Consider the following 27,340-nt stretch of genomic DNA (forward strand, 5'->3'; position numbering starts at 1 on the left):
ATGCTGCGGCTGCTCGTGGCCAGTGCCCACATCCCCGGGGCCACCGGCTCCGGGCCGGGTGTGCACGTGTCTGCCCGCTTCAGAGGTACCGGTGGGGACGGGGCGGGGGGACACCGCGGTGGCCGTCCCCAGGGGACGGGATGGCATTGGCCATCGCCGCGTGATGGGATGGCGCACCAGGGTGGCATCCTCGTGTGACGGGATGGTGCCGGCCATGCCTGGGGACAGCGCTGGCTGTCCCCACGTGTGGGGACGGTGCCAGCCTTCCCCTTGCACCCCAATGTCCCCACCCTGACATGCCACCACCCTCCCTCCCGTCCCCCCCGCAGGTGTCCCCAGGAGCACCCGGGTGGTGCCGGAGGAGCACAGCCCCACCTGGAACGAGGTGAGGTGACCCCAGGGTGGCCCACGGTGGCGCGGGGACACTCGGGTCACCCCACTGACTCCTTGTCACCTCTCCCCCCCGCCCCAGACGCTGGCATGGCCACTGGGCACGCGTCCCCTGCACCCCACGGCCAGCCTGACCCTGCGCCTCCGACACTGGGGCCAGCCGGCGCCCCGGGGGTGAGTAGCACCCATGGGTGGGCACCCTGGGGGAAACACCCCCGGCGTGACCACCCACAGCATGTCCCCCTGTCCCCACAGGGACCTGGGTGCCACCACGGTGTCACTGGACCGGTTGGTGGCCGACCCCGGGCTGCCGCTGGCCCTCAGCCACGTCCCGCTGCTGGACCCTCAGGGACAGCCCACGGGGGTGAGCACCCACCCATGCACCAACCCAGCAGCACCCCAGGGTGCCGGCGGGCACGGTCTGGGGTGCCACCTCTCCCTTTGCAGTGCACCATCACCCTCCGCTGCTCCTACGTCCCCCGTGGCACGGCCAGGGACGCTGCGGTCCCCCTGCAAGGACGGGTGCCACCACGGGCACTGTCACCGGGGACACCCCACCGCCCTGACAATCCCTCGGCGGGGAGTAAAGAGGATTTCCAGGTAGGGCACCCATGGGTGCAGTGGCATCTAGGGTGACGTTCCATTCGGCGGCCACCGTGTCACCGCCTGTCCCATAGGTACGGGTGAGGGTCATCGAGGGCCACCAGCTCCAGGGCAATGACATCAAGCCGGTGGTGACGGTCCTCATCGGCCAGCACCGCTTCAGGACCAGGATCCGAGTGGGGAACAACCCCTACTACAATGAGGTGACCCCGGGGAGGGGACGCGGGGACGCGCCGGTGTCCCCTCACCCCGCCCTCACCTCCTTTTACCCATTTCCAGGTGTTTTGCCAAAATTTCCACCGGACGCCCGCCCAGCTGGCGGCGGAGCCCATCCGCATCCAGGTCAGGGCGGGGATCGGTGGCACCGTCGGGGACGGGGACAGCGGGGTGGCCGCTGACACCGTGTCCCCCTCCTCCGTGACAGGTGCTGGACTCGCGGGCCACCCGCGCCAAAGCCATCATCGGCGTCTTCCAGGTGAGGGATGGCGGCTCGAGAACGGGGCGTCACGCCGTGGTTTCGGCCGCTCTCACCCCCTTTGTCATCCCCGCAGTTGGATGTCGGCACCGTCTACCGCGCACCGGGTAGGTGAGAGGGTTGGGGTGACACCGCGGTGACACTGGGGTGACACCGGGGTGATGCGGGGGTCTCCCACCGCACCAGGACACAGCTTGAGCTGGAAGTGGCTGAGCCTGCAGCATCCCCATCGTCCCGACACCGGCTCCCGGGGGTACCTCCGCGTCAGCCTGGCCGTCCTCCGCGCCGGCGAGCCGGTGCCGGTGAGCACCCCCCCATCCTCCCCGGCACCCCCAAAAAAATATTCCCGGGTGGGTGGGGGGATCCCCATTTTCCCACACCCCCTTCCAAGGAGCCGGAGGAGCCGGCGCGGGACGAGGACATGGAGGCCAACCTGCTGCAGCCACCGCCGTGCGCCGCCACGCTCCAGCTCCGCATCTACCGCGCCGAGGACCTGCCGCAGGGTGGGCGCTGGGTGGGCTTTGGGGGGGTGATGGAGGGGGATCTGGGGGACCCCGACCCACCCATCTCTCCCCTTCCCCGGTGCAGCAGAGCCGGCTCGGCAATGCCTCCCCTCGATGCTACCGGTCGGCGGCAAGAGGGGCTTCGTGGCGGCGGCGGTGCGGGTCAGCTTCGCCGGCAGGACGGTGGGTGCCGGGGTGGGGGAGGTGGGTGGGGGGTCCGGATTCTGCTGGGTGGGGGGCTGATGGCTCTGCCCAACGCAGCTCTGCACCCAGGTGATGCCCCCCGACGCCAACCCGGCGTGGAACGAGGTCTTCTTCTTCCCCCTGCGGGTGAGGTGCCCCCTCCAGCCCCAGCACGCATCCTGCACCCCCTCCCCAAAGTGGGGGTACCCCCAAAAGGGGAGGCACACCCCCTGCCCCATTTTTTTTCTCCCCACAGCTACCCCCCATCGATGAGATCCAGCTGGCCATCCTCAGCGGGTAAGTGGGGGACACCCCCCTTGCCAGATTTGGGGGACCTTCCCGCTTTTGGGGGACCCCCTATTTTTGGGGGACCCCCCCCCACCCCTTTCACCACCCACCCTTAGGTCCCGCAGCAGCAAAGTCCTGGGCACCGCCACCCTCCACCTCTCCCACATCTCCTCCGCCGGCGCCGAGCTTGAGGGTGAGCGGGGTCCGCCCTTGGGTGGGGGGGTCCCCAGCACCCAGACCCCCCCTCCTTCCCCCACTGAACCCCCTCTTTTGCTCCCAGAGGGGACCCCCGGCTTCCTACCCTGCTTCGGACCCAGCTTTCTCCCCTTCTACGGTCCCCGGCCGGATTCTGCGAGGACGCCCAGCACCGTGAGCGGGTGGCAGGGTGGGGACAGCACCCATTTTTGGGGGGGGACACACGACACCCAGTCACCCCCCCTTATTTTACAGCACACCGGGGTGGCTTATCGGGGCCGGGTGCTGCTGGAGCTCAGCACCCACATGGGCACCCCGGATGGGCGCCAGCGAGACACCATCGCCCCCGAGGACGTCGCTCAGGTGCAGGTGGGGACATGGGGACACTGCGATGCCACCCCCAGGGTCACCTTTGGTTTTTTAAGTGCCGTTTGGGTATTTTGGGGGTATTTTAACCTTTTTTTTTTTTTTTGCCTCAGCGTCTCCTGCCCCGCCGCCGGTTCGGGCTGTGTGGGGTCTTTTATTCGGCCACCATGGTGCCAGCCGGCCCCGAGCTCCTGCGCTTCGAGCTCAGCCTCGGCAATTACGGGGACGCGGGCGATGTCACCTGCAAGCCGGCCGCCTCCGTCACCCCGCACGGTTGTCCCCTCTTCGATGGTGAGCGGGGTGCTGGGTGGGTGGGGGGACACAAGGGTGTCCCGTGGGATGCTCAGTGCCCTCCGGATACAGGCAACCGCTATCACTACCTGCCGTGGTACGGTGACAAACCGGTGGCGGCTGTCACCTCGTCCTGGGAGGACGCCGGTCACCGTTGGGATGCCCTAAACCTCCTGCGTGCCATGTGCCGGCGGTTGGTAAGCACCCATGGGTGACGGCGGGGTGGGATGTGACACCGCCCCACCACCTCCGTCCGGGTTGGGATGGTTTTGGGGGGGTTCTTTGCAGGAGAGGAACGTGGCGGAGCTGCGGAGCGCCCGTGGGGACACCCGGGGGGACATCGGCAGGAGGCTGCTACGTCAGCTGGCGCAGGACTGCGGGTGAGCGGGTGGCCCCCGGGGTGGGGGGGGTGTCCCAAAGCAGTGGGTGGTGGGATGCTGGGGGGGGGGGACACCCCTGGACCTGCCAAGGGGTGTTTGGGGGGGGGGAATGGGGTGGTTTTGGGGGGGAAATGGGGCATTTGGGGGGGAAATGAGGAATTTTAGAGGCCAATGGGACATTTGGGGTGAAAATGGGACAATTGAGGGGAAAAAGGGGTATTCGGGGGGGAAATGGGGTATTTGGGGAGAAATGGGGGCATTGGGGGGGGGGAACAGGGTAATTGGGGGGGAATGGGGTGTTTGGGGGGAAATGGGGTGTTTGGGGGGAAAATGAAGACATTTAGAGGACAATGGGATATTTGGGGTGAAAAGGGGACAGTTGCGGGGAAAAGAGGACAATTGGGGAGAAAATGGGGTATTTGGGGGGGGAACGGGGCATTGGGGGGAAATGGGGCAATTGGGGGGAAAATGGGGCATTTTGGGGGGCAACAGGACATGGGGGGGGAACAGTGTATTTTGGGGGGGAAACAGGACATGGGGGGGGGGGGGGCATGGGGCATTTTGGGGGAGGCTCTTTGCAGGCGGGCACTGCCCCGGCTGGAAGCGCAGCCCACCCCCACGCCACTGGACGCCCACCTCCGGGCCGCCCGTCTTCACCTCCTGCGGCGCGTGGCGGCGGCGGCGGCGGTGCCATCAAGAGCCGGCTGGGACAAGTTGCTGCCGGTGGCCGAGGGCTGGCTGGGACGTGTGGCCGCCCTGGCTGTCGAGGTGGGAGCCAGGGCTGGGGGGCTGTGGTGGTGGTGGTGGGTCATTGCTGTGATGAGTTGTGGCCAGTCTCAGCCCGCCCGTCTCTCTCTCTCTCTCTCTCTCCCCGCAGCCACAGGCCGGCGTGCCTGACGTGCTGCTGTGGCTGCTGCGGGGGGACCGGCGAGTGGCCTGCGCCCGTATCCCCGCGCCCGACCTCATGTTCTCCCGGAGTGGCCCCGGTGCTTGTGGCAGGCTCTGCGGCCGGATCCAGACCCTCTTCCTGGTGGTAGGCACCCCACGTCCCCTCTCTGTCACCTCTGTGTCCCCTCTGTGTTCCCTGTGTCCCATACATGTCCCCTCCATCTCCCCTGTGTCCCACCCGTGAACCCTCCACATGCCCCCCATGTCCCCTCCACATCCCCTCTGTGTCCCTTTCATGTCCCCTCTGTGTCCCTTCTGTACCTCCTCCATGTCCCCTCCATGTCCCTTCCACGTCCCCTCCATGTCCCCTCTGTGTCCCCTCTATGTCCCTTCTAGATCTTCTCTGTCTGCTCCATATCCCCCCCATGTCCCCTCTACATCCTCTCCCCATCCTTCCATGTCCCCTTCACGTCCCCTTTGTGTCCCCCATGTCCCCTCTGTGTCCCCTCTATGTCCCTCCTAGACCTTCTCTATGTGTGCTCCATGTCCCCCCATGTCCCCTCTACATCCTCTCCACGTCCCTCCATGTCCCCTCCATGTCCCCTTTGTGTGCCCCCATGTCCCCTCCATGTCCCCTCTGTGTCCCCTCTATGTCCCTTCTAGACCTTCTCTGTCTGCTCCACGTCCCCTCCATGTCCCCTCTGTGTCCCCTCTGTGTCCCTTCTAGATCTTCTCTGTCTGCTCCATGTCCCCCCCATGTCCCCTTTACATCCTCTCCACAACCTTCCATGTCCCCTCCATGTCCCCTTTGTGTGCCCCCATGTCCCCCCCATGTCCCCCCCATGTCCCCTCTACATCCTCTCCCCATCATTCCACGTCCCCTCTGTGTCCCCCCCAAGTCCCTCCTAGACCATGTCTGCTCCATGTCCCCCTCCACGTCCCCTCTGTGTCCCCTCCACATCCCCCCCGTGTCCCCCCCGCGCCCCCACCCACACTGTGGGGCGCAGGGCTCCGGGGACATCCGTGCCCAGCTCCGGCTCCGGCTGTGGCTGGGACGGGTGGCGGACAGCGGGGACCTGCCACGGCACCTCGAGGGCACCCTGCGCGTCTACGCCGAGACGGTGAGCCCTAGGGTGGGGGGGGACCCCCCCAGGGTGCCCCCGCAGCCCCCCTCAACCCCATGTGTCCCCCCCCCCCAGTACGAAAACCAGACCAAGCTGTTGGGCAAGTGGGGTCCCCGGGGGCTTCTGGGGCGCCCCAGCTTCTCCGACAGCGCCGGCAAAGCGGGGCTCCCCCGCCACCGGATCCGGCCCCCCAAGGGCTGGCACTGGGACGGACCCTGGACCGTGGAACCCCAGCGGCGGTGAGTCCCGTGGGACAGGTGGTGGCACCCACCCTGTCACCTTGGGGACATTGGGGACGCCAGCGCTGCCCCCTTGTCCCCAGGCTGCTGCTGGACACGGAGACCAACGTGGGCGAGGTGTTGGAGGAGGTCTACGAGAACGAGAGCCGGCGGCTCGGCGGGGAGTGGGGACCCGCCGCCGTGGCCAGCACCGATGCCGTGAGCAGGCGGCGGCGTGGGGGGCACCGGGGTGGGGGCAGGCTGTGGGGTGACACGAGCGCATCAGGGCTCAGCTCTCGCCCGGCTTTGCAGAGCGGCGCGGCGGTGCCACCCAAGGAGGAGGTGGCATGTCCCCAAGGCTGGCACGTCACCGACGGCTGGCGGGTGGACGTGACGGGGGCTGTGGATGAGGCCGGTGAGTGGGTGTCCCCACGGGCCACCCCGGGATGGGTGGGTGGGTGACGGCGATGGCGAGGACACCTGGGTGTCGCAGGTTGGGAGTATGGGGCGAGCGCGGGCCCCGGCAGCCCCCCGCCGGCATGGCACGCCGCCGAGAAGACGTACCACACGCACCGGCGCCGGCGCTGGCTGCGCACCCGCCGCAGGGACCCCGGCGCCCAGGGACGGGAGCAGGACGTGGCCGCCTTCCTCCGTCTGGTTGGGGCAGTGGGGATGGGGACAAGGCGGTGGGGATGGGGGTGGCAGGATGGGGTGGCAGGGATGGGGGTGACAACATGGGGGTGGCAGCGATGGGGTGGCAGCGATGGGGTGACAAGACGGGGGTGGCAGGGATGGGGGTGGCAGGGATGGGGGTGACAACATGGGGGTGACAACATGGGGGTGGCAGCGATGGGGTGGCAGCGATGGGGTGACAAGACAGGGGTGGCAGGGATGGGGGTGGCAGGGATGGGGGTGACAACATGGGGGTGGCAGGGATGGGATGGCAGCAATGGGGTGACAAGACGGGGGTGGCAGGGATGGGGTGGCAGGGATGAGGTGACAAGATGGGGGTGGCAGGGATGGGGTGGCAGGGATGAGGTGACAAGATGGGGGTGGCAGCGATGGGGTGGCAGGGATGAGGTGACAAGATGGGGGTGGCAGCGATGGGGTGGCAGCGATCGGGTGGCAGCGATGGGGTGGCAGGGATGGGGCGGCAGGGATGGGGGTGACAACATGGGGGTGGCAGGGATGGGGTGGCAGGGATGGGGTGACACGATGGGGGTGGCAGCGATGGGGTGGCAGCAATGGGGTGGCGGGGATGGGGTGGCAGGGATGGGGTGACAAGTTTGGGGTGACATGGCTGGAGGTGGCATGGCCAGGTCTTTGCCCACCAGCGCACCATGGCGAGCAGCCCTGTCCACCCCCTTGTGCCACGCCATGCTGTCCCCTGCCACGTGTCCCCTCTGTGCCCCGTGTCCCCGCAGCATGGCCCCGAGGCGGCGGCGGGGGCCGAGGCCTGGGAGTATGGGCCCCTCTGGGGCTGCCGCTTCCACCTCCAGCCCCGGGCGGGTGACGTGTGCCGGCGGCGTTGCTGGCACCGGAGCATGGTGCCCACGCAGCCCCCGGCCGTGGCACCCCTCTTCCTCCTGGAGGGCACCCCGGTAGGAGGGCAGCCGGGGGGAGCTGGGGCTGGGGGGCACCGGGGGGTCCCGGGGGGGACGGAGGGAGGGAGGGAGGGGTGGTGGGATGCGGGGAGAGAGGGATGGAGGGGTGGAGGGATGGGGGATGGAGGGAGAGAGGGATGGAGGGGTGGGGGGATGCAGGGAGAGAGGGATGGAGGGGTGGAGGGATGCAGGGGGAGAGGGATGCAGGGATGGAGGGATGTGGGGAGAGTGGGATGGAGGGGTGGAGGGATGGGGGATGCAGGAACAGAGGGATGGAGGGGTGGGGGGATGCAGGGAGAGAGGGGTGGAGGGATGGAGGGATGCAGGGAGAGAGGGATGCAGGGATGGAGGGATGTGGGGAGAGTGGGATGGAGGGGTGGAGGGATGGGGGATGCAGGAACAGAGGGATGGAGGGGTGGGGGGATGCAGGGAGAGAGGGATGGAGGGGTGGAGGGATGGGGGATGCAGGGATGGAGGGACAGACTGCTGCAGGGTTGCAGGGACAGAGGGATGGAGGAGGGATGGGGAGATGGCTGGAGCGATGGGGCGATGGGGTGACGCTGGGACAGCAGGACACGGGACAGCAGGACGCAGGGCCGGGGGACAGCATGGCCAGGGGGACCCCCCACCCCATGTCCCATCCCGCCGCAGGGCACAGAGGACCCCGCCGAGGAGGACGAGACGGCTGTGGCCAAGCGACAGGCGCGGGGTTCCTCCCGGACCCCCCCCCAGCAGTCCGTGCCCCTCATCCTCTGCACCTTCCCACGTGAGCCCCGGGGGACACGGGGGGGACACGGGGGGACACGGGGGGGGTGCCCAGGCCCCCCCTGCCATCCCCTGCCTCTCCCCACAGGGCCCAACTTCTTCCAGCTCCGCTGCTACATCTTCCAGGCGCTGGAGCTGGCACCCCGCGGCACCAGGGCCACCGCAGGTGGGACCCCCCCCCAGCCCCCCGGCCCCCACCCTGGTGGGCACCCAAGGGTGCTGACGCTGTCGCTGTCACCCAGACCCCGTCGCCCACGTCTCCTTCGTGCACGTCAGCCAGAGCACGCGGGTGCTGCCCGGCACCCTGGACCCCCTCTGGGATCAGACGCTGCTTTTTCACCGGGTGCTGCTCTACGGGGACCCCCGGGGTGTCCGGGATGAGCCCCCCGCCGTGGTGGTGGAGGTCTTCGACCAGGATGGAGGGGTACGGCACCCATGGGTGGGGGGCACCCATGGGTGGGGGGGAGCACCCATGCTCAAGCAATGCCTTGCAGGGTGCCGGTGGTTTCCTGGGGAGGAGTGTGTGCACCCCAGATGTTTGGCTGGACGTGGGGCGCCGGCGGCCCCCCCGGCTTCGGCGTTACCCGCTGCGGGGTCCGGGGGGGCCGGCCGGGGAGCTGCTGGCTGCCTTTGAGCTGCTGCACGATGCCGAGGTGAGGGTCTGGGGGGTGGGGGTGGCATGGGGGGCACCCAGGTGATGGGGTCCCAGCGTCATCGTCCCCCCCCCCGGCAGGATGGGTCCCTGGCGCAGGTCAGCACCCCCGCCTTGGAGGCAGGGGGTCTTCAGCGTCCCCATGGGCGTCCGGCCCCTCCTGCGGCTGGTGGCACTGGAGGTGAGACCGGGGACGCCGGGGGGGGACGGGGAGGGGAACAGGTTGGGGACAGGGATAGGGATGGGGTGGGGAAAGGGATGGGAATAGGGATAAGACAGGGTTGGGGACAGGGGTGAAGGTGGGATGGGGACAAGGTCCGGGATGGAGATTGGGAGGAGAACAGGCTGGGTGGGATGGGGACAAGGAGAGGGATGGGGACAGGGATGAAGGAGGAGATGGAGATGGGACAGGGACAAGGACAGGGATGAAGATGGGGACAGGCACAGAGGGACAAAGGCAAGATGAGGACAGGATGGGGATGGAGATGGGGACAGGGACAAGGACAGGGATGAGGATGGGGACAGGGACAAGGACAGGGATGAAGATGGGGACAGGCACAGAGGGACAAAGGCAAGATGAGGACAGGATGGGGATGAAGATGGGACAGGGACAAGGACAGGGATGAGGATGGGGACAGGGACAAGGACAGGGATGAAGATGGGGACAGGGACGAAGATGGGGACAGGGACAAGGACAGGGATGAAGATGGGGACAGGCACAGAGGGACAAAGGCAAGATGAGGACAGGATGGGGATGGAGATGGGACAGGGACAAGGACAGGGATGAGGATGGGGACAGGGACAAGGACAGGGATGAAGATGGGGACAGGGACGAAGATGGGGACAGGGACAAGGACAGGGATGAAGATGGGGACAGGCACAGAGGGACAAAGGCAAGATGAGGACAGGATGGGGATGGAGATGGGACAGGGACAAGGATGGGGCACCTTCAGCATCCCCCCGGGCACCCAGCCCACTCGAGGTGACCCCTGGGCACCCAGGGGACCCGGGAGGGGGGGGGTGACAGCTGCTGGGTGCCCCCCCAGGTGCTGGCGTGGGGGCTGCGGGGGCTGCGCGGTGGCGTGCGGGCACCCAGCCTGGAGGTGCAGTGCGGGGGCCGGACCCTGCGGACCCCCACCATCACCGACCTTGCCGCCAACCCCAATTTCCCCATCAACGCCTTCCTGCTGACACTGGTGAGGATGGGGGGGGGGTGGATGGGGGGGAGCACCCCACCCATGGGTGCTGCCGCTGGCACCCTGGGGTGACGGTGTGGCTTGGCCCCAGAACCTGCCGGCAGAGGAGGAGTACGTGCCCCCCATCCGGCTGCGGGTGCTGGACACGCGGGATTTCGGGTACCGGCCCGAGGTGGGGCAGGCCTGCGTGCGGGGTCTGGGGCAGTACTGCTGCCCGCCCCACGGCGAGGGGCAGCCCCCCGGCCCCGGGACCCTCCTGCCTGGCTCCAGCAGGGCACTGCCCAGCCCGGGTACCTCCTTGCCCCATCCCTCCTCATCTCATCCCATCCCCATCCCTGCCTCACCCCTGCTCCATTCCTGCCCCATTCCCATCGCATCCCTCACTCCTGCCAGCAGGACCACATCCCTGCCCCATCCCTGCTCCATCCCTGGTATCCCTTGCCCCGTCCCTGCCCCATCTCTGCCCCGTCCCTGCTCCATCCCTGGTATCCCTTGCCCCATCCCTGCCCCATCCCTGCCCCATCCCTGGTATCCCTTGCCCCGTCCCTGCCCCATCCCTGCCCCATCCCTGCTCCATCCCTGGTATCCCTTGCCCCATCCCTGCCACATCCCTGCCCCATCCCGGCCCCATCCCTGGTATCCCTTGCCCCATCCCGGCCCCTTCCCTGCCCCATCCCTGCCCCATTCCCATCACATCCCTCACTCCTGCCAGCAGGACCACATCCCTGCCCCATCCCGGCCCCATCCCTGCTCCATCCCTGGTATCCCTTGCCCCTTCCCTGCCCCATCCCTGCCCCATCCCTGCCCCATCCCTGCTTCATCCCTGGTATCCCTTGCCCCATCCCTGCCTCATCCCTGCCCCATCCCTGGTATCCCTTGCCCCTTCCCTGCCCCATCCCTGCCCCATCCCTGCTCCATCCCTGGTATCCCTTGACCCTTCCCTTCCCCATCCCTGCCCCATCCCTGCTCCATCCCTGGTATCCCTTGCCCCATCCCTGCACCATCCCTGCCCCATCCCTGCTCCATCCCTACCCCATCTCTTGCCCCATCCCTGCCCCATCCCTGCCAACCCTTGCCCCATCCCTGCCCATCTCTGCCCCATCCCTGCCCCATCCCTGGTATCCCTTGCCCCATCCCTGCCCCATACCTTGCCCCATCCCTGCCCCATCCCTGCTACCCCTCTGCCCCATCCCTGCCCCATCCCTGGTATCCCTTGCCCCATCCCTGCCCCATCCCTTGCCCCATCCCTGCCCCATCCCTTGCCCCATCCCTGCTACCCCCCTGCCCCATCCCTGCCCCATCCCTGCCCCGTTCCAGGTACCCCCTGCCCCATTCCTGCCCCATCCCTCTCTCCTGCAGGCAGGACCCCATCCCTGCCCCACGCCGCCCACCTCCAGCACGGTTTATTTGCCCGTCTCCCCGCCACAGCCGCTCCCTGGGGCAAGATAGCTCAGGTGAGTCCCCCGTGCCCTCGGCACCCGGCACCCGGCCTCGGCATTGCCGGACACTGGGGTCCCCGGCCCCGTGCCTCAGTTTCCCCAAGTAGTCCCCTTTGCTCCCTGCAGATACTGCCCAGGATCACCACCGAGAAGGCGGCTGTCAACAAGGTGGGCACAGGAACGGGGCCACCGGGGCCACCGGGGCCACCAGGGCCACCTGTCCCCACCTCACCCTGCTCCCCACCAGGCTGCAGAGGAGGAGGAGGAGGAGGATGAAGATGAGGATGACTGGTGGAGCAAATTCTACGCGGCCATGGGGGACAAGGCAAAGAGCCGGCGGGGGACCAACAGGGACAGACTGAAGGTGAGCCAGAGCCTGGAGCAGGGGACAGGGGACAAGGATGGGGACAAGGTCAGGGATGGAGATGGGATAGGATGGGGAGAAGAAGGAAGCAGGGGATTGGGACAGGGATGGCTGGGGACAAGGACACAGATGGGGAGAGGGATGAAGATGGGATAGGGATGAAGATGGGATAGGGATGAGGTCAGGGATGGGAACAGGGTGAGGACAGGGACAGTGATGGAGATGAGGTGGGGATTGCGACAGGACAGGGATGGGGACAGGGATGGAAATGGGATGGGGACGAGGTCAGGGATGGAGATTGGGAGGGAACAGGCTGGGGACAGGGACAGTGATGAAGAAGGGGATGGCATGGGGACAAGGACAGGGCTGAAGATGGGATGGGGACAAGGACAGGGCTGACGATGGGATGGGGACAAGGATGAAGAAGGGGACAGGGATGGGATGGGATGGGATGGGATGGGATGGGATGGGATGGGATGGGATGGGATGGGGAGAAGCACCAAAGATGGGGATGGGGACGGGAATGGGGACAAGGACAGGAACTGCTCCCCAGATCTACAGCTGCGAGCTGGAGGCGGTGCCCGAATTCGAGGGGCTGCAGGATTTCTGCCAGACCTTCCCTCTCTACCAGCCGGGGGGTCACCCCACAGCGGGGGAAGACCCCGTCCCCGTGGGCGAGTTCAAGGTGGGTGAGAGCCTCCGGGGGACCCTAGAGCCGAGGCGGGAGCACCCCGGGGTGCACGGCCGGGCGGCTCTCGCAGGGGCTTTTCCGTATCTACCCCCTGCCCGAGGACCCCGGGGTGCCCCCGCCACCACGCCACTTCCAGGAGCTGCCCCCCAGCCAACCCCAAAAGTGCCTGGTGCGGGTCTACGTCGTCCGGGCCTTCGACCTGCCCCCCCGCGACAGGAACGGGCTGGTAAGGCCACCCATGGGTGCTGGGCAGGGGTCCCCTGTCCTCTCCACCCGCCCCGTGCCACCCTGACGGTCCCCTCCCTGCTGCCAGTGTGACCCCTACATCCGTGTCTCGCTGGGGACGAAGACGCTGGGCCAGCGGGACCAGTACGTGCCCAACACCCTGGAGCCTGTTTTTGGCAGGTATGGCCGGGGTGGGTGGCCCAGTGGCACTGTCACCCCCAGGTGGCACCGGGCTGGGGGGGGTGTTGGCACTGAGAGGAGGTGCCCAGGGGGGCTGCTGGAGCCCCATGTCCCATGTCAGCATGTTCCTGTGCCAACCTGTCCCTGTGCCACCAGGTCCCTATGCCACTGGATCCCCATGCCACCAGGTCACCGTTCCCCATGCCACCACATCCCCATGCCACCGCATCCCCATGCTCTCAGGTCCCCGTTCCCCACGCCCAGAAGGTTCCTGAGCCTCCAGGTCCCCGATTCCTCTGCCAGCATGTCCCCATGCCAGCAGGTCCCCATTCCCTGTGCTGGAGGCTCCCCGTGCCACCAGGTCCCCCTTCCCCATGACAGCAGGTCCCCATGCCACCAGGTCCCCATTCCCCACGTCACCAGGCCACCACGTCCCCATTCCCCATGTCATCAGGTCCCCATGCCACCAGGTCCCCGTTCCCCACAACAGCAGGTCCCTGTGCCAGCAGGTCCCCATTCCCCATGCCATCAGGTCCCCCTTCTCCATGACAGCAGGTCCCCATTCCCCATGCCACCAGGTCCCCATGCCACCAGGTCCCCCTTCCCCATGCCAGCAGGTCCCTGTGCCACCAGATGCCCCATTCCCAACATTTGCAGGTGCCCATTCCCCACGTCACCAGGCCACCACGTCCCAATTCCCCATGTCACCAGGTCCCCATGCCACCAGGTCCCCGTTCCCCACAACAGCAGGTCCCTGTGCCACCAGGTCACCATTCCTCGTGCCACCAGGTCCCCCTTCCCCATGTCACCAGGTCCCCATGCCACCAGGTCCCCATTCCCCATGCCAGCAAGTCCCCGTGCCACCAGATGCCCCATTCCCCATTTCGGTGGTTCCCCGTGCCACCAGGTCCTCATGCCACCAAGTCCCTGTGCCAGCAGGTCCCCATGCCTATGGGTCCCCACGCCTATGGGTCCCCACTCCCCGTGCCAGCGGGTGCCAGCCCCCGTGCCGGCGTGTCCCCGGGGCTGATGGCACCCCTGCTGCCAGGATGTTCGAGGTGACGGGCACCATCCCGCTGGAGAAGGACCTGCGGGTCTCACTGCTGGACTACGACCTGCTGCCACCCGACCAGGAGATCGGTACCACCACCATCGACCTGGAGAACCGCCTGCTCTCCCGCTTCCGCGCCCACTGCGGGCTGCCCACCCGCTACCGCACGTGGGTGCTCCGGGGTGGCGGGACACACACCGGGGGGCTGGGGGGCATCGGGGTGCATGGTCCTGAGCCCAGGGGTGGGCACGGGAATGGGCACGGAGGGGACACCGGGATGGGCACAAGGAGATGGGGTGGGCACAGAGATGGGCACAAGCAGATTAGGATGGGGTGGGCACAGAGGGATGGGGTGGGCACAGGGATGGGGACAAGGTGGGGGTGGCATAGGGATAGGCACAGGGGGGTGGTTATGGGGTGGGCACGGCGGAACGGGGTGGCACAGGGCTGCTCAGAAGGACATGGGGACAGGGTGGGCATGTGAGGGTGGGCACAGCGGTGGGCATGAGGAGATGGTTGTGGGGTGGGCACAGGGAGATGGGGTTGGCATGGGGTGGGCATAGCGATGGGGGTAAGGTGGGCACAGATGGATGGTTATGGGGTGGGCACAGGGAGTCGGGGTGGGCACAGGGAGATGGGGGCGATGGCCAGGGAGGGGACACCCAAGAGGGGGACGCCGCAGCCCCCAGCCCACCCACCGTCCCCGTAGCACTGGCCCTGGGCGCTGGAGGGACCAGCTGCCCCCCAGCCGGGCACTGGAGCACTTCGCCCGCACCCGGGGGCTGCCAGCACCTGAGTTCAGCGCCGAGGGCACCGCCGTCACCTTCGGGGACCACACCTTCCTCCTCAGCCAGTTCGGTGGGTGGGGGTCTGGGTGGGGGCATGGCGGGGGCCGGATCCTGTCCCGCGGTGCGACAGTTTGGCATTGCAGAGAGCGGCCCCCCCATGCACCGGCACCCCGGGGCGCCCCGCGAGCGCTTGGCCCTGCACGTGCTCCACGCCTGTCACCTTGTCCCCGAGCACCTCGAGACCCGCACCCTCTACAACAGCACCCAGCCTGGGCTGGAGCAGGTGGGGACAAGGCACCCCAGGGTGGGGGGGACAGGGAGGTGGAGACCTGGGGTGACCGGGATGTGGCCGGGGGGGACCCCAGGGTGATGGGGATCCTAGGGTATAGGGGATGCCAATGGGACAATGGGGACCTTGGGGTGACAGGGACCCCAGGGTTGGGTGGTGGGGACCTTGGGGTATAAGGGGATGCCAGGGGGACAAATGGGACCTTGCGGGGACAAATGGGACTTTGGGGGGGACAGGGACCCCAGGGTTGGGTGATGCTCACCTTGGGGTATAAGGGATGCCAGGGGGACAACTGGGACTTTGGGGGGACAACTGGGACCTTGGGGGGGACAGGGACCCCAGGGTTGGGTGATGCTCACCTTGGGGTATAAGGGGATGCCAGGGGGACAACTGGGACTTTGGGGGGACAACTGGGACCTTGGGGTGACAGGGAGCCCAGGGTTGGGTGGTGGGGACCCCAGGGTGATGGGGACCCCAGGGCAGGGAGGGATGCTGAGGGGGAGTGATGGGGACCCTGGGGTGTCAGGGAACCTGGGGGTGGGTGACAAGGACCCTGGGGCCACAAGGACAGATGCTGGGTGGGTGTCGGGGACACCAGGGCAAGGAGGGATGCTGGGGGTGTGTGTGATGGTGTGATGGGGACCCAGGGACGATGGGGACACCCTGGGACGGGGAGGGGGACACACGCTGGCGCAGGGACCCAGGGGTGCCGGTCCCAGCCTCCCGCCGGGTGCCACGCAGGGCAAGGTGCAGATGTGGGTGGACATCTTCCCCGCCAGCCTCGGCCCCCCCGGCCCCGCCGTCAACATCACCCCCCGCAAGCCCCAGAGGTGAGCGCCCAGCCAGGCCCCAAGGGGTGGGATGGTGACGTCCCGGGGAAGAAGGTGACATGTCCTTGTCCCCCTCACACACGAGGTACGAGCTGCGCTGTGTGGTCTGGAACACGCGGGACGTGGACCTGGGGGACACCAACCTGATGGGACAGCGGATGAGTGACATCTACGTCACCGGGTGAGACGAGGCCACCAGTGCCATGTGTCCCCCACCCCGGGAGGTGACAACAGGGCTGGGGACAAGGGTGACGGCAGTGTCCCCTCCCTGCTGGTGGCACGGCAGGTGGCTGGACGGGCTGGAGGAGCAGCGGCAGAGGACGGACGTGCATTACCGCTCGCTGCAGGGGGACGGGGGCTTCAACTGGCGTTTCGTCTTCTCCTTCGACTATCTGGCAGCTGAGCAGCTCTGCATCCTGCCCCGGAAGGCGAGGGGCACCCCAGGGTGGGGGGTGCTGGGGTGGGGGGGACAGAGGGGACACACATGACACCCCCCCTTTCCCCCCTCTCTGCCACGGCAGGAGCATTTCTGGAGCCTGGACGAGACGGTGCTGAAGGTGCCCCCCAAGCTCATCCTCCAAGTGTGGGACAACGACAAGTTTTCGGCCGATGATTTTCTGGGTGAGACCCTGTTTCCCTGCGCCGCGTCCCCCGGCAGGGTGGGGGACACCCACGGGTGATGGGGGGCACCCATGGGTGATGTGGAACTGCCCCCCGCCTTGGCTTTTCCCCGCAGGTGTCCTAGAGCTGGAGCTCACCAGGCTGCCGCAGCCGGCACAGCACCCCCAGGCCTGCACCCCAACACCGCAGGGGACCCCCCAAAGCCCCTGGCCGTGGCGGGGGACGCGGGCCCCCTCCCGGCTCTCCCTTTTCCGGCAGAGACGGGTGAGGGGGTGGTGGCCCTGCACCGTTCAGGAGGGCAGCAAGCGGCGCCTCTCGGTAGGTTGGGGCGGGAGGCACACCGGCATAGTGGGGGACAGATCCTGCACCCCACTTCCCACCCCATTGCCCCCCTCTAGGGTAAGCTGGAGCTGAGCCTGGAGCTGCTGACGGCAAAGGAGGCGGAAGAACGGCCGGCGGGGAAAGGCCGGGAGGATCCCAACATGTACCCAACGCTCCCGGCACCCGTGTGAGTCCCCGGGGAAAAGTCGGCTCGTCTCCCTCCGGGGTGCGGGGCGGGGGGGGTGACGGGAGGGGGAACACGGGGTGTCTGAGCTGGATGTCACCCACAGCCGGCCGGAGTGGTCGTTCCTGTGGCTGCAGGCGCCTCTGCGCAGCCTACGCTACGGCGTCTGGCGGCAACACCGCTGCCGGATCAGCCTGGGGCTGGCGTTGCTGCTGCTCCTCGCCCTGCTCCTCGTCTTCATCTACGCCGCCCCGGTGAGTGCAGGGGGCATGGCCGCCCCCCAATTCCCCCTCTCACTGACTGTGAAGCCCCCCCTGAGCTTCTCTCTCTCCCTCCTTGCAGGGTTATTTGGCCATGAAGCTCATTAACCCTATCCAGAGCTTGCACTTCACCGGCGGCGAGCGTCCCGCACCCAGCACGGGCAAGCCCTGATGTGCCATCCCCGGAGAGCACCAAGGGGATGCCACTCATCTGTGTCAACTCTTTAATAAAGGCACATCTAGTGACAGTCACAGTCTCGTCCCCAAGTCCGTGGGCTGGCGGGGGGGGGATTAACAAAGGTGCTACTCCATTTTGGGGAGCCCCACGGCATTGGGACATGGCCCCCGACTCGCTATGGCACTCAACAGCATCGGTTTGGGGTGGGGGGAAATGCTGCATCCAAGGGACTCGGCGGTGACAAAAAGCGCGTCTGTGTCACACACACACACCAATGTTTATTCTGAGACACCAGTTACAGCTCCAGGGAGAGGCACGCACGTTTTGCTCCTGGTTATCAGGCAAAAAGAGGCAAAACACCAGAAAAAAAACCTCTCCTTCCACGCCACAACCACCGTTGGGCACTTAGAAAAAAGCTCCCACCCACCCCGGCGACAGCATCCCACCAGAAGAACGCCAACCATGCGTGTGTGTCTCCCCTGGGCACCACTGGGACCCTCCTGGGGATCCATCCCGGGTGCGAGTGTCCTGGAAAGCAGTGGGGCGAGGACACAGCTCCCCAAGACACCGGTGAGGAGGCTGCTGCCACCAACGGGGCGGCAAATTTGCCATCTTGATGTCCCCAGAGCCACTAAGACTCCCCCGGGGACAAACTGACCTAATATCTCCCTCTCCTGGGTCCCTCCAGGGACCCCGCGCCCCTTCATGCCATCACCTTGTGAAGGACCGACGAGGTCCCCGGGGACAAAGGCGGCTGCGACAACCGGCAAGAGAAACGCAGAGAAATCATTGACCAAAAGCAGTCACCGACTGAGGTAGGAATAAACTACGACTCCCTGAAAGGCAGCGAGGGCTCCGGCTCCGAGAGGCAGGGGAATCACCCCACGAGGCTCAGCTCCTCCTCGGAGGGGCCCCGGGATGCAGCGAGCACCGAGGGGAAAAGCTGCCAGAAGCCACGACATGACATGCAAACAGCACCGGTGCAGGAGGCCGCGCCGGGACGGGAGGCGTGCGGAGGCGGTGGCGTGATCGGCGGCAGCCCTACGGAGGGGGGAGAGGGGCTGAGCCCCGAGACGCAGCAGCAAACGGTCATTAAAAAGGGGGAACCCAGCATTACACCCCGAACCGGGAAGGGGTCTGGCAGTGAGGGGCTGCCCCAGGTCAGCTTCGGAGGGGACCGGCTGCTCCCCAAGGGGCGAGCCCGGCAGCCAGGCAGGTTCCCAGCTTGACCTGCCTTGCCACCGGGGAAAACCATCGGCATCCCCTGCCCCGAAACACCCAACCTCGGTGGCTAGCAGGACGGAGAAGTGTTGCACGGCAGCGGGGGAATTCAAAGTACAAAGAAAAGCGGTCTGGTCTCCAAAGACAGCCTAAGGGCAGGTGATGGAAAGCAGCCGGAGTGGGATGGAAATCCCTCCTGGAAATTAAATCGCTTGAGACAAGGGGTTGCGAGGGTTACGGTAACGCTTCAAGGGGTTATTGGAGGAGTCTGGCGAGGAAAGCAGGCGCTCGCTGGTGTCCCTCAGCCGGGATTTCGCAGCCGAGGTGGCAACTTCTGCCCACCTTCAGGCTCCCCAGGCGGCAGAGAGTTGGTTCAGCACTGCCGGTGCCCCACGGCACAGCCCGTCCTCCTAAACAACTCACAAAGCAAAGCTCCTTCAGGGGACAGCAAGTCCATCCACGCGGCGCCCGGCTCCCAGTCCATCGCACGTCACGCTGGGGATCCCCCTGCTCCCACCGGAAGCAGCGTAGAGTTCTGGAGCCCGGTAAGAAACAGCAGCCGTCCCCGCTGGGGCTTTCAGGGGGACACGAGGGTCCCTGCCGTGAGGGTCGGTCCATCACGCTCTGGCTGGTCTGGGACGGGTGGGAGTCAATATGTGGCTAGCAAGGACTAGCAACGGGCCATCCCGGGGGGGTTCCCAAGTCAATAGAAGTGTTTCCGGCTCTGCTCCTGCCACTTGTTGTAGACGATGACTCCGATGACGATAGCAAAAACGATGGCAACAAGGGAGAAGAAGACAATTAAGAAGAGAGCCAGGCCACTCATGGGCTCCAGCGGTGCCTCCACTGTGTGACAGAGGAAGAGAAACAGCCCGTGAGCCCCCAGACAAGCTAGCGCCCCAAAACCCAGCTGAGATTTGCCTGCACTGGGGGAGTTCAACCGCCAGCAACCCCACGCACACCCTGCCAGGCTCACAGTACCCCAGGGTTTGGCTTCCCAAAGCTTTTGGGCCCAGCTCATCATAAGGGCTAGAGCTGTGAGACCTCAGGGCACACAAGGGGCTCGTGGACGCATCTGCAGTGGGATTTCTGGAGGGGAGATGACACCGTCGAGGTTCAAACCTCCATGAGCTTCCAGTGGACCAGCACAACCCATTTCGGTCGTGCCATGACCAAAGCAGAGCGGACATGCTTAGCCCGGCAGGCCGGGGTTCTCCAGGAAGGCAGCACTTCTCCAGGAAGGCAGCGGTTTTCCGAGGGCGAGCACTGCTGCCTGTTACACCCACACCAAACGGAGACGGGCTGAGACACCGGTTGTGTAGCACAGTGGGTGAGAACAACTGTTGGTGGGAGGAACGGGGGCACGGACCTCCTGATTCCAGCTGGAGCTCGGCTGGTTTGCTGGCGAGATGACGTGGTTTCTGCTCCGCAAGCACCACAGCTCCACGACCCTGCGGGTTCCCCCCTGCCAGTCCCACCTTCCCCTGCGTGAGGCCGGCAACTGCTACTCACTTCCCGGCAGCTTCAAGTTGTCCACAACCGGCAGATACACTTCTCTGTCCCGCTTCTCTTCCTCCGGCGTCCGCTCCACTGTCAGCTGGTAAAGCTTCAGCGAAATAATGTCGTGGTTGTCTGGAAACAGAGCAGAAACGTGTCCTGAGGCATCACCAACAAATATGGCTCTGGCCAGGGGATTCGAGTGCCACAGGCAGCACCATGGGACGTTATCGCTTGGGGCAAAAGGCGCTGGCTCTCCCCTCCCAAGGGGGAAAAAACCTCACCTCCGCAGGGCAGGGTCTAGGCCGGGCTGAGCACTGCGCCCCAGCGCAGGGCCCTCTGCCAACAGGAACCTTTAAGCTACTTAAACTGAAAAACAACAGCCCAGCCCGGGAGATCATCTGACTCGAAACCGCTCGGCCACCCGAAGGGAATGTGTTAGCATCGGCCTCACGTGGCCCTACTTCCTTTGCTCGTGATGGCGGAGTTATTAGTGGAAGAAGGCGAGCACTCCAGGCCAGCCTGCCGGCTCCCCGGGCGCTGGGCAGAGATCTAAGAGAGAGAAGGAACTTTTGTTGGAGCCAAAAACGGGCCCAGATAGCCGTCATCAATGCACTTTTGTAGAGGCACAACTCAAATCGGGCTTAAAACCCGCCAAAAGAGGCACAGCGGGGTAACGTCAGGCCTCACGGCACCTCAGCCAGCGCCGGGAGAGAAGCATTATGCCGAGGAAGGCGGAGGGTGTTAGCTTTAGCTCTCTGCAAAACCCAATTTACGTGGGCCCACGTTGCAGCACCGTTTCCAGGCACACCTGGCTGGTCCCTCCCTCAATAACGGGCGGACAATAGCTCTCAGGCTATGAAATCCAAAACAAAATACGCCCAGGCGTGTCCCAGAGACAAGAGTCAGAGATCAGGAGCGAGCATTGTGGCTTGGCTGTAACGCCTGGGGCATTTGAAGCAATGGTAGTTCTTTCCAGCGCTGCCCTTGGGGCCAAGCCAGGCACCGCGGGTTGCGGCAGGAGAGATTTTTTTCAGTGCTCATCCTGTTTTTACTCCTCCCAAGGCACATGTTTTGGAGACAGACCCTCCGGCTGAGCCGGTACAGCCGCTTCACCGCCATGTTGTTAAGAGAGGCTGGCTGAGGTTGGGCCGTGGCCCCGCAGGGAGCTCAAGGAAAGTCGAAGCGCTGCCTAGACAAAGCGCTCAGGGGAGCAATGCGCCCAGACCGGGCTTTTGGCGCCTCGGGAGTTGCTGCAAGATAAGAAACGAGGCTCCCGCTCACAGCTCAAGGGTGTTTAAAGCATGGAAAGGTCCTCACGCACTTCTGTAAGCCCCACCAAGTACCGAGCTGCACCTCCAGCCACCCAAAGCTGCGCAGGAGCTGCCAGAGCTGCTTGGGAAAGGAGGCTAGGGACCCCGGGGCAGTACCTGACAGGTCTCCGGTGACAGAAGAGGTCCCAAAGTAGTACCCGCGGGGCAAACGCACGCCCGGCACGTCGATGCAGTCTCGCCACTCGTGCTTACCGTCAATATCGATCAAAACCTGAGAAAGAAGAAGCTCCCTTAGCCCCTGCCGTGGCCCCGCTGCCCACTCTGCGCTGGCAGGCAGCACTTACCGTCAGTCTCCTCTTCACGTAGCGGATCACCAGGAAGGTGTCGTGGTTGAGGTTGCGCACCATGGCCGTGCAGCCCCCCAGCTCCGTCGGTCTCCCGTCCCGGTCGTGGTCGTAGGTGAGAGAGCCGTTGTTCACCATGGCCGAGATGTAGGGGAAGACACGCTGCAAGGGAGGCAAAACTGGGGGTTAGTTCCTGCTCTTGCTGCCGGCCACGGCTCGGCTCTACCGGCTGCTCACACATCCCGGCACACCTCTGGGTTCAAGAGCCGCAACACCCTACGGACCCCAAACTCCTTCGCGTCCCAAGAAACCGTCTCAACAAGACAACAGCATGATCCCACTTCATCCCCCAGCCTTCCTCAGGCTCAGCCTCAGCTCCCAGACGTCCGGGATGGAGGACAGCCGGTTTCCATGCAGTCTCCCAGCTCACACAGGGATTTCTAGAGCTCAGAGGAGGGAATTCCTCAACTGTGAGCCAAGGTGAAACCCAACAGCTTGGGAACGGGTAGGTCAGCAAGAGCAAGTACCTGATTTCCCGGGCTGTACCTCCTCTTCTGAGCCTGCCAGTCCAGGGTTATCGCAAAGCAAGAAAGAGCACAGAAGCAAGACGGTCACAGACCGGAGTTTAGTATTAACCTGCAAACTGGAAACTTCCTCACTAGAGAGCTCTGCGCATTACCGGCTTAGTGGAGACTGAAGCAGAGAGGGCTTTAGATGTTAGGTGCCAAATCCCGGAACACACGGCTAGGAAACAGCGCCAGTGGGCGAAAGCCACGTCAAGTGTTGCCACGTACGGCATTTCTCCTCTTTGTCGCCCAGCAGCTCATTCACACAAAAGCCAGCGCCCAACGGGGGAGACATCGGCCACGACCGCTCCCCAGGGACCCACAACTAACCTGCCCCCCTTCCCTCGAGAATAAGGCACCACTTCTTGTCCGTTTAAAGGTGAGAGAAAGCAGCCATGAACCCACACGCCATTACAGCAATTGGACGATTAGCATTTCTCCCCCTCTTCCCTTCCTTGGTGCTTGACCGGAGGAGGGCAGCCCCCTCCAGTTGCAGACTGCACTGGGAAGCCCGACACCCACATTCCACTGATTATTTCTTTTAAATCAGACCCGTTGTGTGGCACTTTACCCCAGAAAAGCAGAGCTGCCACCCTGCAAACCAACAGGATCCATCCAACACCACGCTAATCCCCGAGTGCTGCCAGTAACACGGTGCCAGGCGGCTCGGAAAGGCTTTTCCGAGCACAAAGTCCAACCCTGCACCAGAGCCGGCTGCTTTGGGTGTTTGAACAAAAGCCGGAGGTTACTCAACATTTGCTCGGCAGCTCCGAGGTCAGGGCGCATCCCGACTGCGCCCTTTTGTCTCTCTCCCCGGGATGAAGGGGGTCCTGTGGGGCGGTGGGGTTAGCACCAAGGTCTTGGGGTAAAATAGTGCCTATTTTTTAGGGGAAACTGGAATTACGAAAGGGTCCAGCTTTGTTTCTGGAGTGATGAAACTGATTCCAGCATCACGGTGGGAGGGGCCCGGTTTTAATTGCCTCTGCACTCCCTTCTCCACAGGAACGGACGCCAATAAACCCCAAACAACCAACAGACGCATCAGGAACACAAAAGTCTTTAGACGGAGATCTTTCAAAGAGGGAAAGTGCAGTCACGCTGCACCCCTGAGAGCAGGGAAAGCCTCCTGCCAAGTAGCTGTCAGGAAACAGCCCCGTTGTGCAGGCAGGCCTGGGCTGGCAGCTCAGGTACCACCCTACTCAAGGTCTACAAAGACCATGCTCTTGGTACAGCTTCACCTCAAGCGCTACTTGCTGGCAGCCTCCAGAAAGCACAGGAGCTCACAACACAAAGGTGATGTCATCAGCTAGTTCTCTCCTGCCCTGAAAGCATTTTCTCTGGCTAAAGCTGACCACAAAATCACCCCGCAGCTTTTCACGTCTCTGAAGAGTTATTGCCTCACTCGGAAGAAAAACCAGCTACGCAGAGCATGGTGGGGAACAGCAGCGGAGAGGAAGCAGAGTAATATCTGGTCTGTGATTTAAGAGCTCAAAGAAGATCGCACCGTGCCGATGAAGAGCTGTGTTTCGTGGCAACGCGAGCCGTAACCTCGATGCTGCCCATGCCATGCTCTGCAGGCAGCTGGCAAGCAGCACGGTCCTGTTTATCCCTTCTAGCTCACCTCCTGCTGCTTCTCCTCGTTGGGGTAGGTGTCCACGAACACTCCCAGGCCCAGGAAGTTATCCTTGCTTCCAAAGACAGGTCCTAGAAGGAAGGAGAGGCTCTGAATAAGGGCGGCAAGGCCAGGCAGGCGTTGCGCAGGGTTTGTTTCCCGTCCCTTCGTGCTGTTCTCTGCATCAGGTAATGAGGCAGGTGCTCTCCAGACTACACAGGGGCAGATTTACCCTCAAGTCACGTAACTCTGCAGCAAAACCCACGCGCTAGTTGAGGTGGGAGGATGTACGGGGTTCAGGGCACGCAAAGGCTTGTTAACGTCGCTGTGGCAGGGAGACCTAGGTCGGACACTGTGATGGGGGATCAGCGGGGAGGGATCTTTTGTCCCCAGCTTCCACCTGCTTCAGTAGGACAGAGCTGTGTCACCTCTTCAAAGGCCAGAGACAGAGCTGAGCACTACAGAGCTCCACATAGCGTTGCGCAGTTAATCAAGTGCACAGACCCTCCAGGCAGGGAAGTCAGAAGGCAAGATTAAATCCCCTACTCTTTGCTGGTCAGGATCGGGCTTCCTCTGCAGCCTGTTTTTTAAGGAGCAGGAGGCCCCACACATCCTCTTACACCGCCCATCTCAAGATCAGGGCAAAACAATCCCAAAGCCGCCTACCCCCGAGCTGACTCCAACCTCCCAGGGCCCCGGTAAACCCCCAGCCCAGGGTGCCGAGGCTCAGCGGCAGCCTCAAGCATGGTTGTTACTCCCTCTTCGCCTGCCAGGGTGAAAGAAAAACAGCCCTAAGGCCCCAAAACACTGCAGTTCCCCAGAGAACGCTGCAATTCCTCACTACAATTTCCCCGAGCGAGCCTACAGACCAGGGAGAAGGCGTTCTTGGAGAAGGTGGCATGTGCAGCCCCACACCTTCCCCTCAAGGCACGGTCTCCACCCCGGCAGCTACCGCCGGCGCTTTACCTGGCTGCATGCGATCTTTGGTGTACCAGATGGCAAAGCCGTCCCCGTTCAGGTTTTTCTTGCCTTGCCCGTGGATTTTAAAATGCACCTGCATCTCCCAGTCTCGGAGGTAACACGGCTACAAAAGAAGGAGCGAGGACGTGAAACTAGGGTGCCCCTCACGCCAGCACACGCCACTTCACTGCCCACGAGGGTGAGAGGCAGGTGGGGATGGACCAGCGCAGCCGGCTGCGCCGTCCCCTGCCCATCACAACAGCCGGCAGCTCCACGTGCCGCCAAACCGGAGAGCGCGCCGCTGCTCCCTGTCTCCCTTGCCAACAGACCGCGCTGTCCTGTATTTTGGATGCGAGCAAGAATAATTAAGCCCAAGGGACATTATTAAGCCAAGGGAATTGGTCGTTACCCAAAGCTATAAAAAGTCAGGGAACCGATTCTGATCTCACAGACTATTCTGAGGCAACAGCAACTCCAAAAAATCAATAACTCACACCCGGGAAAAAGAGAGCAGAAAAAGCCCAAGGAGCAGCTCCAGCTTCTTAATTGCTGATGAGCCAATTATTTCTTGAGCTACCAATAAATTCCCTGCGCTAACGGGCACACAACATGACGAGCTTGTAACAGATTCGCTCACGCGATGTTATGAAGCCAGCCGGTGACTTCACTCGCAAGCCACAACGTTTCATAGGAGCCGTAAACCCAAGCAAAAACATAAAAAAAACCTCCCTCAATATTTTATAACAATAAAAGTTGAGCGTGACAGATTGTTTCTGGTCTCGTAGGGCGTTTTCCAAACCACTGCGGAATGGTGGAGCACAAAAACTCCACCGACCTCAAACCCAAATTGAAATTCAACGGGAATTATCAAGGTATTAAAGGGAGTCTTGCTGTCTGCTGGGCAAAAGGCTCGCGGGGGGCAGCGAAACACCTTAACAGAGAGCAGTGCTGGCACACCACGTCGAGGCGCCGCTTTACCGGCCCCGCTCTGAGACGTGGGCACGGCAAAGGGGGCAGCGGGCGTGCTCCGGCCGTGGCAGTCCCAAGAGAGACCCCAAGCCGGTAAGCACAGACCCCCCCCAAATTCACACGGGAGGGACTCAGCCCTTGTGGGAATCACCACGGCAAAGGCTGGAAGCTGAAGTGCCGCTGGTACCCCAAAGCCCCCCAGCTCCCACCCCCATGGCCCTCCCCTGCCCCACTCCACACCCCCACCCAGCTTCCCACCACCCTCTCCCTATGGCCCCCATAGCCCACCCCAACTCCCCCCCACTGCCACCTTGGCCCAGACCCTCAAACCTCCCCAGCCCAAACACCCCCCGTGTCCCCACAACCCCCCAAACCACCCCCCCCGTGCCCCCCCTCCCCACAAACCCCTCATACTGCTGGCCTGGACCCCCATGCTCCCTCACTTGACCCAGACCTACCCAGCCACCCTGACACCATCACCCCCCCCGCCAAGATCGCCCCCCTCCCCAGCTCAAACCCCCTTCCCCCGGACCCCAGCGCTCCCCCTCAGTCCTGCCCATACCCCCCACCCCAAACCCCCTTACTCAGGTCCCCCCCCCCTTCCCCACCCCCCAGCCCCCCCATCTCACCCCAAGCCCCCACATCCCACTCCCCGCCCCCAACCCGCTCCCCCAGCCACTGCCCCACCCCCACAGGGGGCACCCCACGGTCCCGACCCTCTCCCCCAGCCCCCCCCAACCCATCCCGGTGCCCCCCCCCCCCCCGCCCCGGTCCAGGCCCCCTCGCACCCCGGTCCCCCCGGGGCTCACCACTCGGTTCCAGACGGCTCCCTGCTTGCTCTGCACGTCGGGAGTGAGGCGGATGTACTGGGTCATGACCATGGCGTTGCCCAGCAGGTCCCACAGCCCCGAGCTGGCCGAGCCCACGCCTGCGGCCCACACGCACCGTCGGTACCGGGCGCCGGTACCGGGTACCGTCCGCCACCGCCGCCCCCCCCGGCCCCACTCACCCTGGTACGGCTTGGAGAGGGAGTGCTCCCGCTTGAGGTGCTCCTCCGTCTGCTCAGCCCGCGGCCCGCCCAGCCCCAGCACCACCGCCAGCAGCGCCAGCCCGGCCCGCCACCGGCCCGCCGCCGCCATCTTCCCTCCAGCCGCCCGCGCCGCGCCCCGCCTCGCACGCCCATTGGTCGCCCCGCCCCGCCGCGCCGCGTGCCGGTTGGTCGTGCGGCCTGTCTGTCAACTGAAGGGGCGGGACGCGCGCGGGGGGTGATGGGGATTGTAGTTCCGGCAGCCTTAAAGGGTCCGCGCCGGCACCTGGCGCGCACCAGCCCTACTGCTCCCCCAGCCTGAGCCCTA

At 64.7% G+C, this 27,340-nt stretch overlaps 2 protein-coding genes across 2 annotated transcripts; one reads left to right on the forward strand and one right to left on the reverse strand.

Annotated features, from left to right (window-relative positions):
• FER1L5 (fer-1 like family member 5) lies at positions 1-18,771 on the forward strand. Its single transcript, XM_059831383.1, has 51 exons — positions 1-85; positions 330-385; positions 473-564; positions 646-754; positions 1,068-1,196; positions 1,273-1,335; positions 1,418-1,468; positions 1,545-1,575; positions 1,655-1,770; positions 1,860-1,971; positions 2,057-2,154; positions 2,245-2,301; positions 2,411-2,451; positions 2,559-2,635; positions 2,723-2,811; positions 2,893-3,006; positions 3,117-3,294; positions 3,367-3,491; positions 3,583-3,674; positions 4,256-4,442; positions 4,552-4,707; positions 5,570-5,683; positions 5,762-5,925; positions 6,009-6,123; positions 6,217-6,319; positions 6,398-6,561; positions 7,329-7,505; positions 8,160-8,274; positions 8,362-8,439; positions 8,516-8,729; positions 9,007-9,106; positions 9,972-10,121; positions 10,213-10,345; positions 11,481-11,575; positions 11,687-11,728; positions 11,808-11,924; positions 12,478-12,609; positions 12,686-12,841; positions 12,929-13,020; positions 14,069-14,239; positions 14,781-14,929; positions 15,003-15,142; positions 15,890-15,978; positions 16,064-16,159; positions 16,265-16,406; positions 16,500-16,599; positions 16,715-16,917; positions 16,998-17,107; positions 17,211-17,358; positions 17,447-17,529; positions 18,267-18,771. Exons 1-51 carry the CDS (start codon positions 1-3, stop codon positions 18,769-18,771), a joined length of 6,255 nt encoding a protein of 2,084 aa, XP_059687366.1.
• On the reverse strand, positions 17,825-27,124 carry LMAN2L (lectin, mannose binding 2 like). The gene is made up of 9 exons (XM_059831384.1): positions 26,995-27,124; positions 26,795-26,913; positions 25,023-25,140; positions 24,066-24,148; positions 22,406-22,438; positions 21,879-22,040; positions 21,691-21,805; positions 20,276-20,395; positions 17,825-19,609 (listed from the first exon to the last, which is right to left on the reverse strand). Exons 1-9 carry the CDS (start codon positions 27,122-27,124, stop codon positions 19,467-19,469), a joined length of 1,023 nt encoding a protein of 340 aa, XP_059687367.1. The 3' UTR covers positions 17,825-19,466.
• Positions 27,125-27,340: the final 216 nt, after the last annotated feature.

The sequence above is a fragment of the Gavia stellata genome, chromosome 31 (genome assembly GCF_030936135.1).
Source record: "Gavia stellata isolate bGavSte3 chromosome 31, bGavSte3.hap2, whole genome shotgun sequence".
Classification (NCBI taxonomy): domain Eukaryota; kingdom Metazoa; phylum Chordata; class Aves; order Gaviiformes; family Gaviidae; genus Gavia; species Gavia stellata.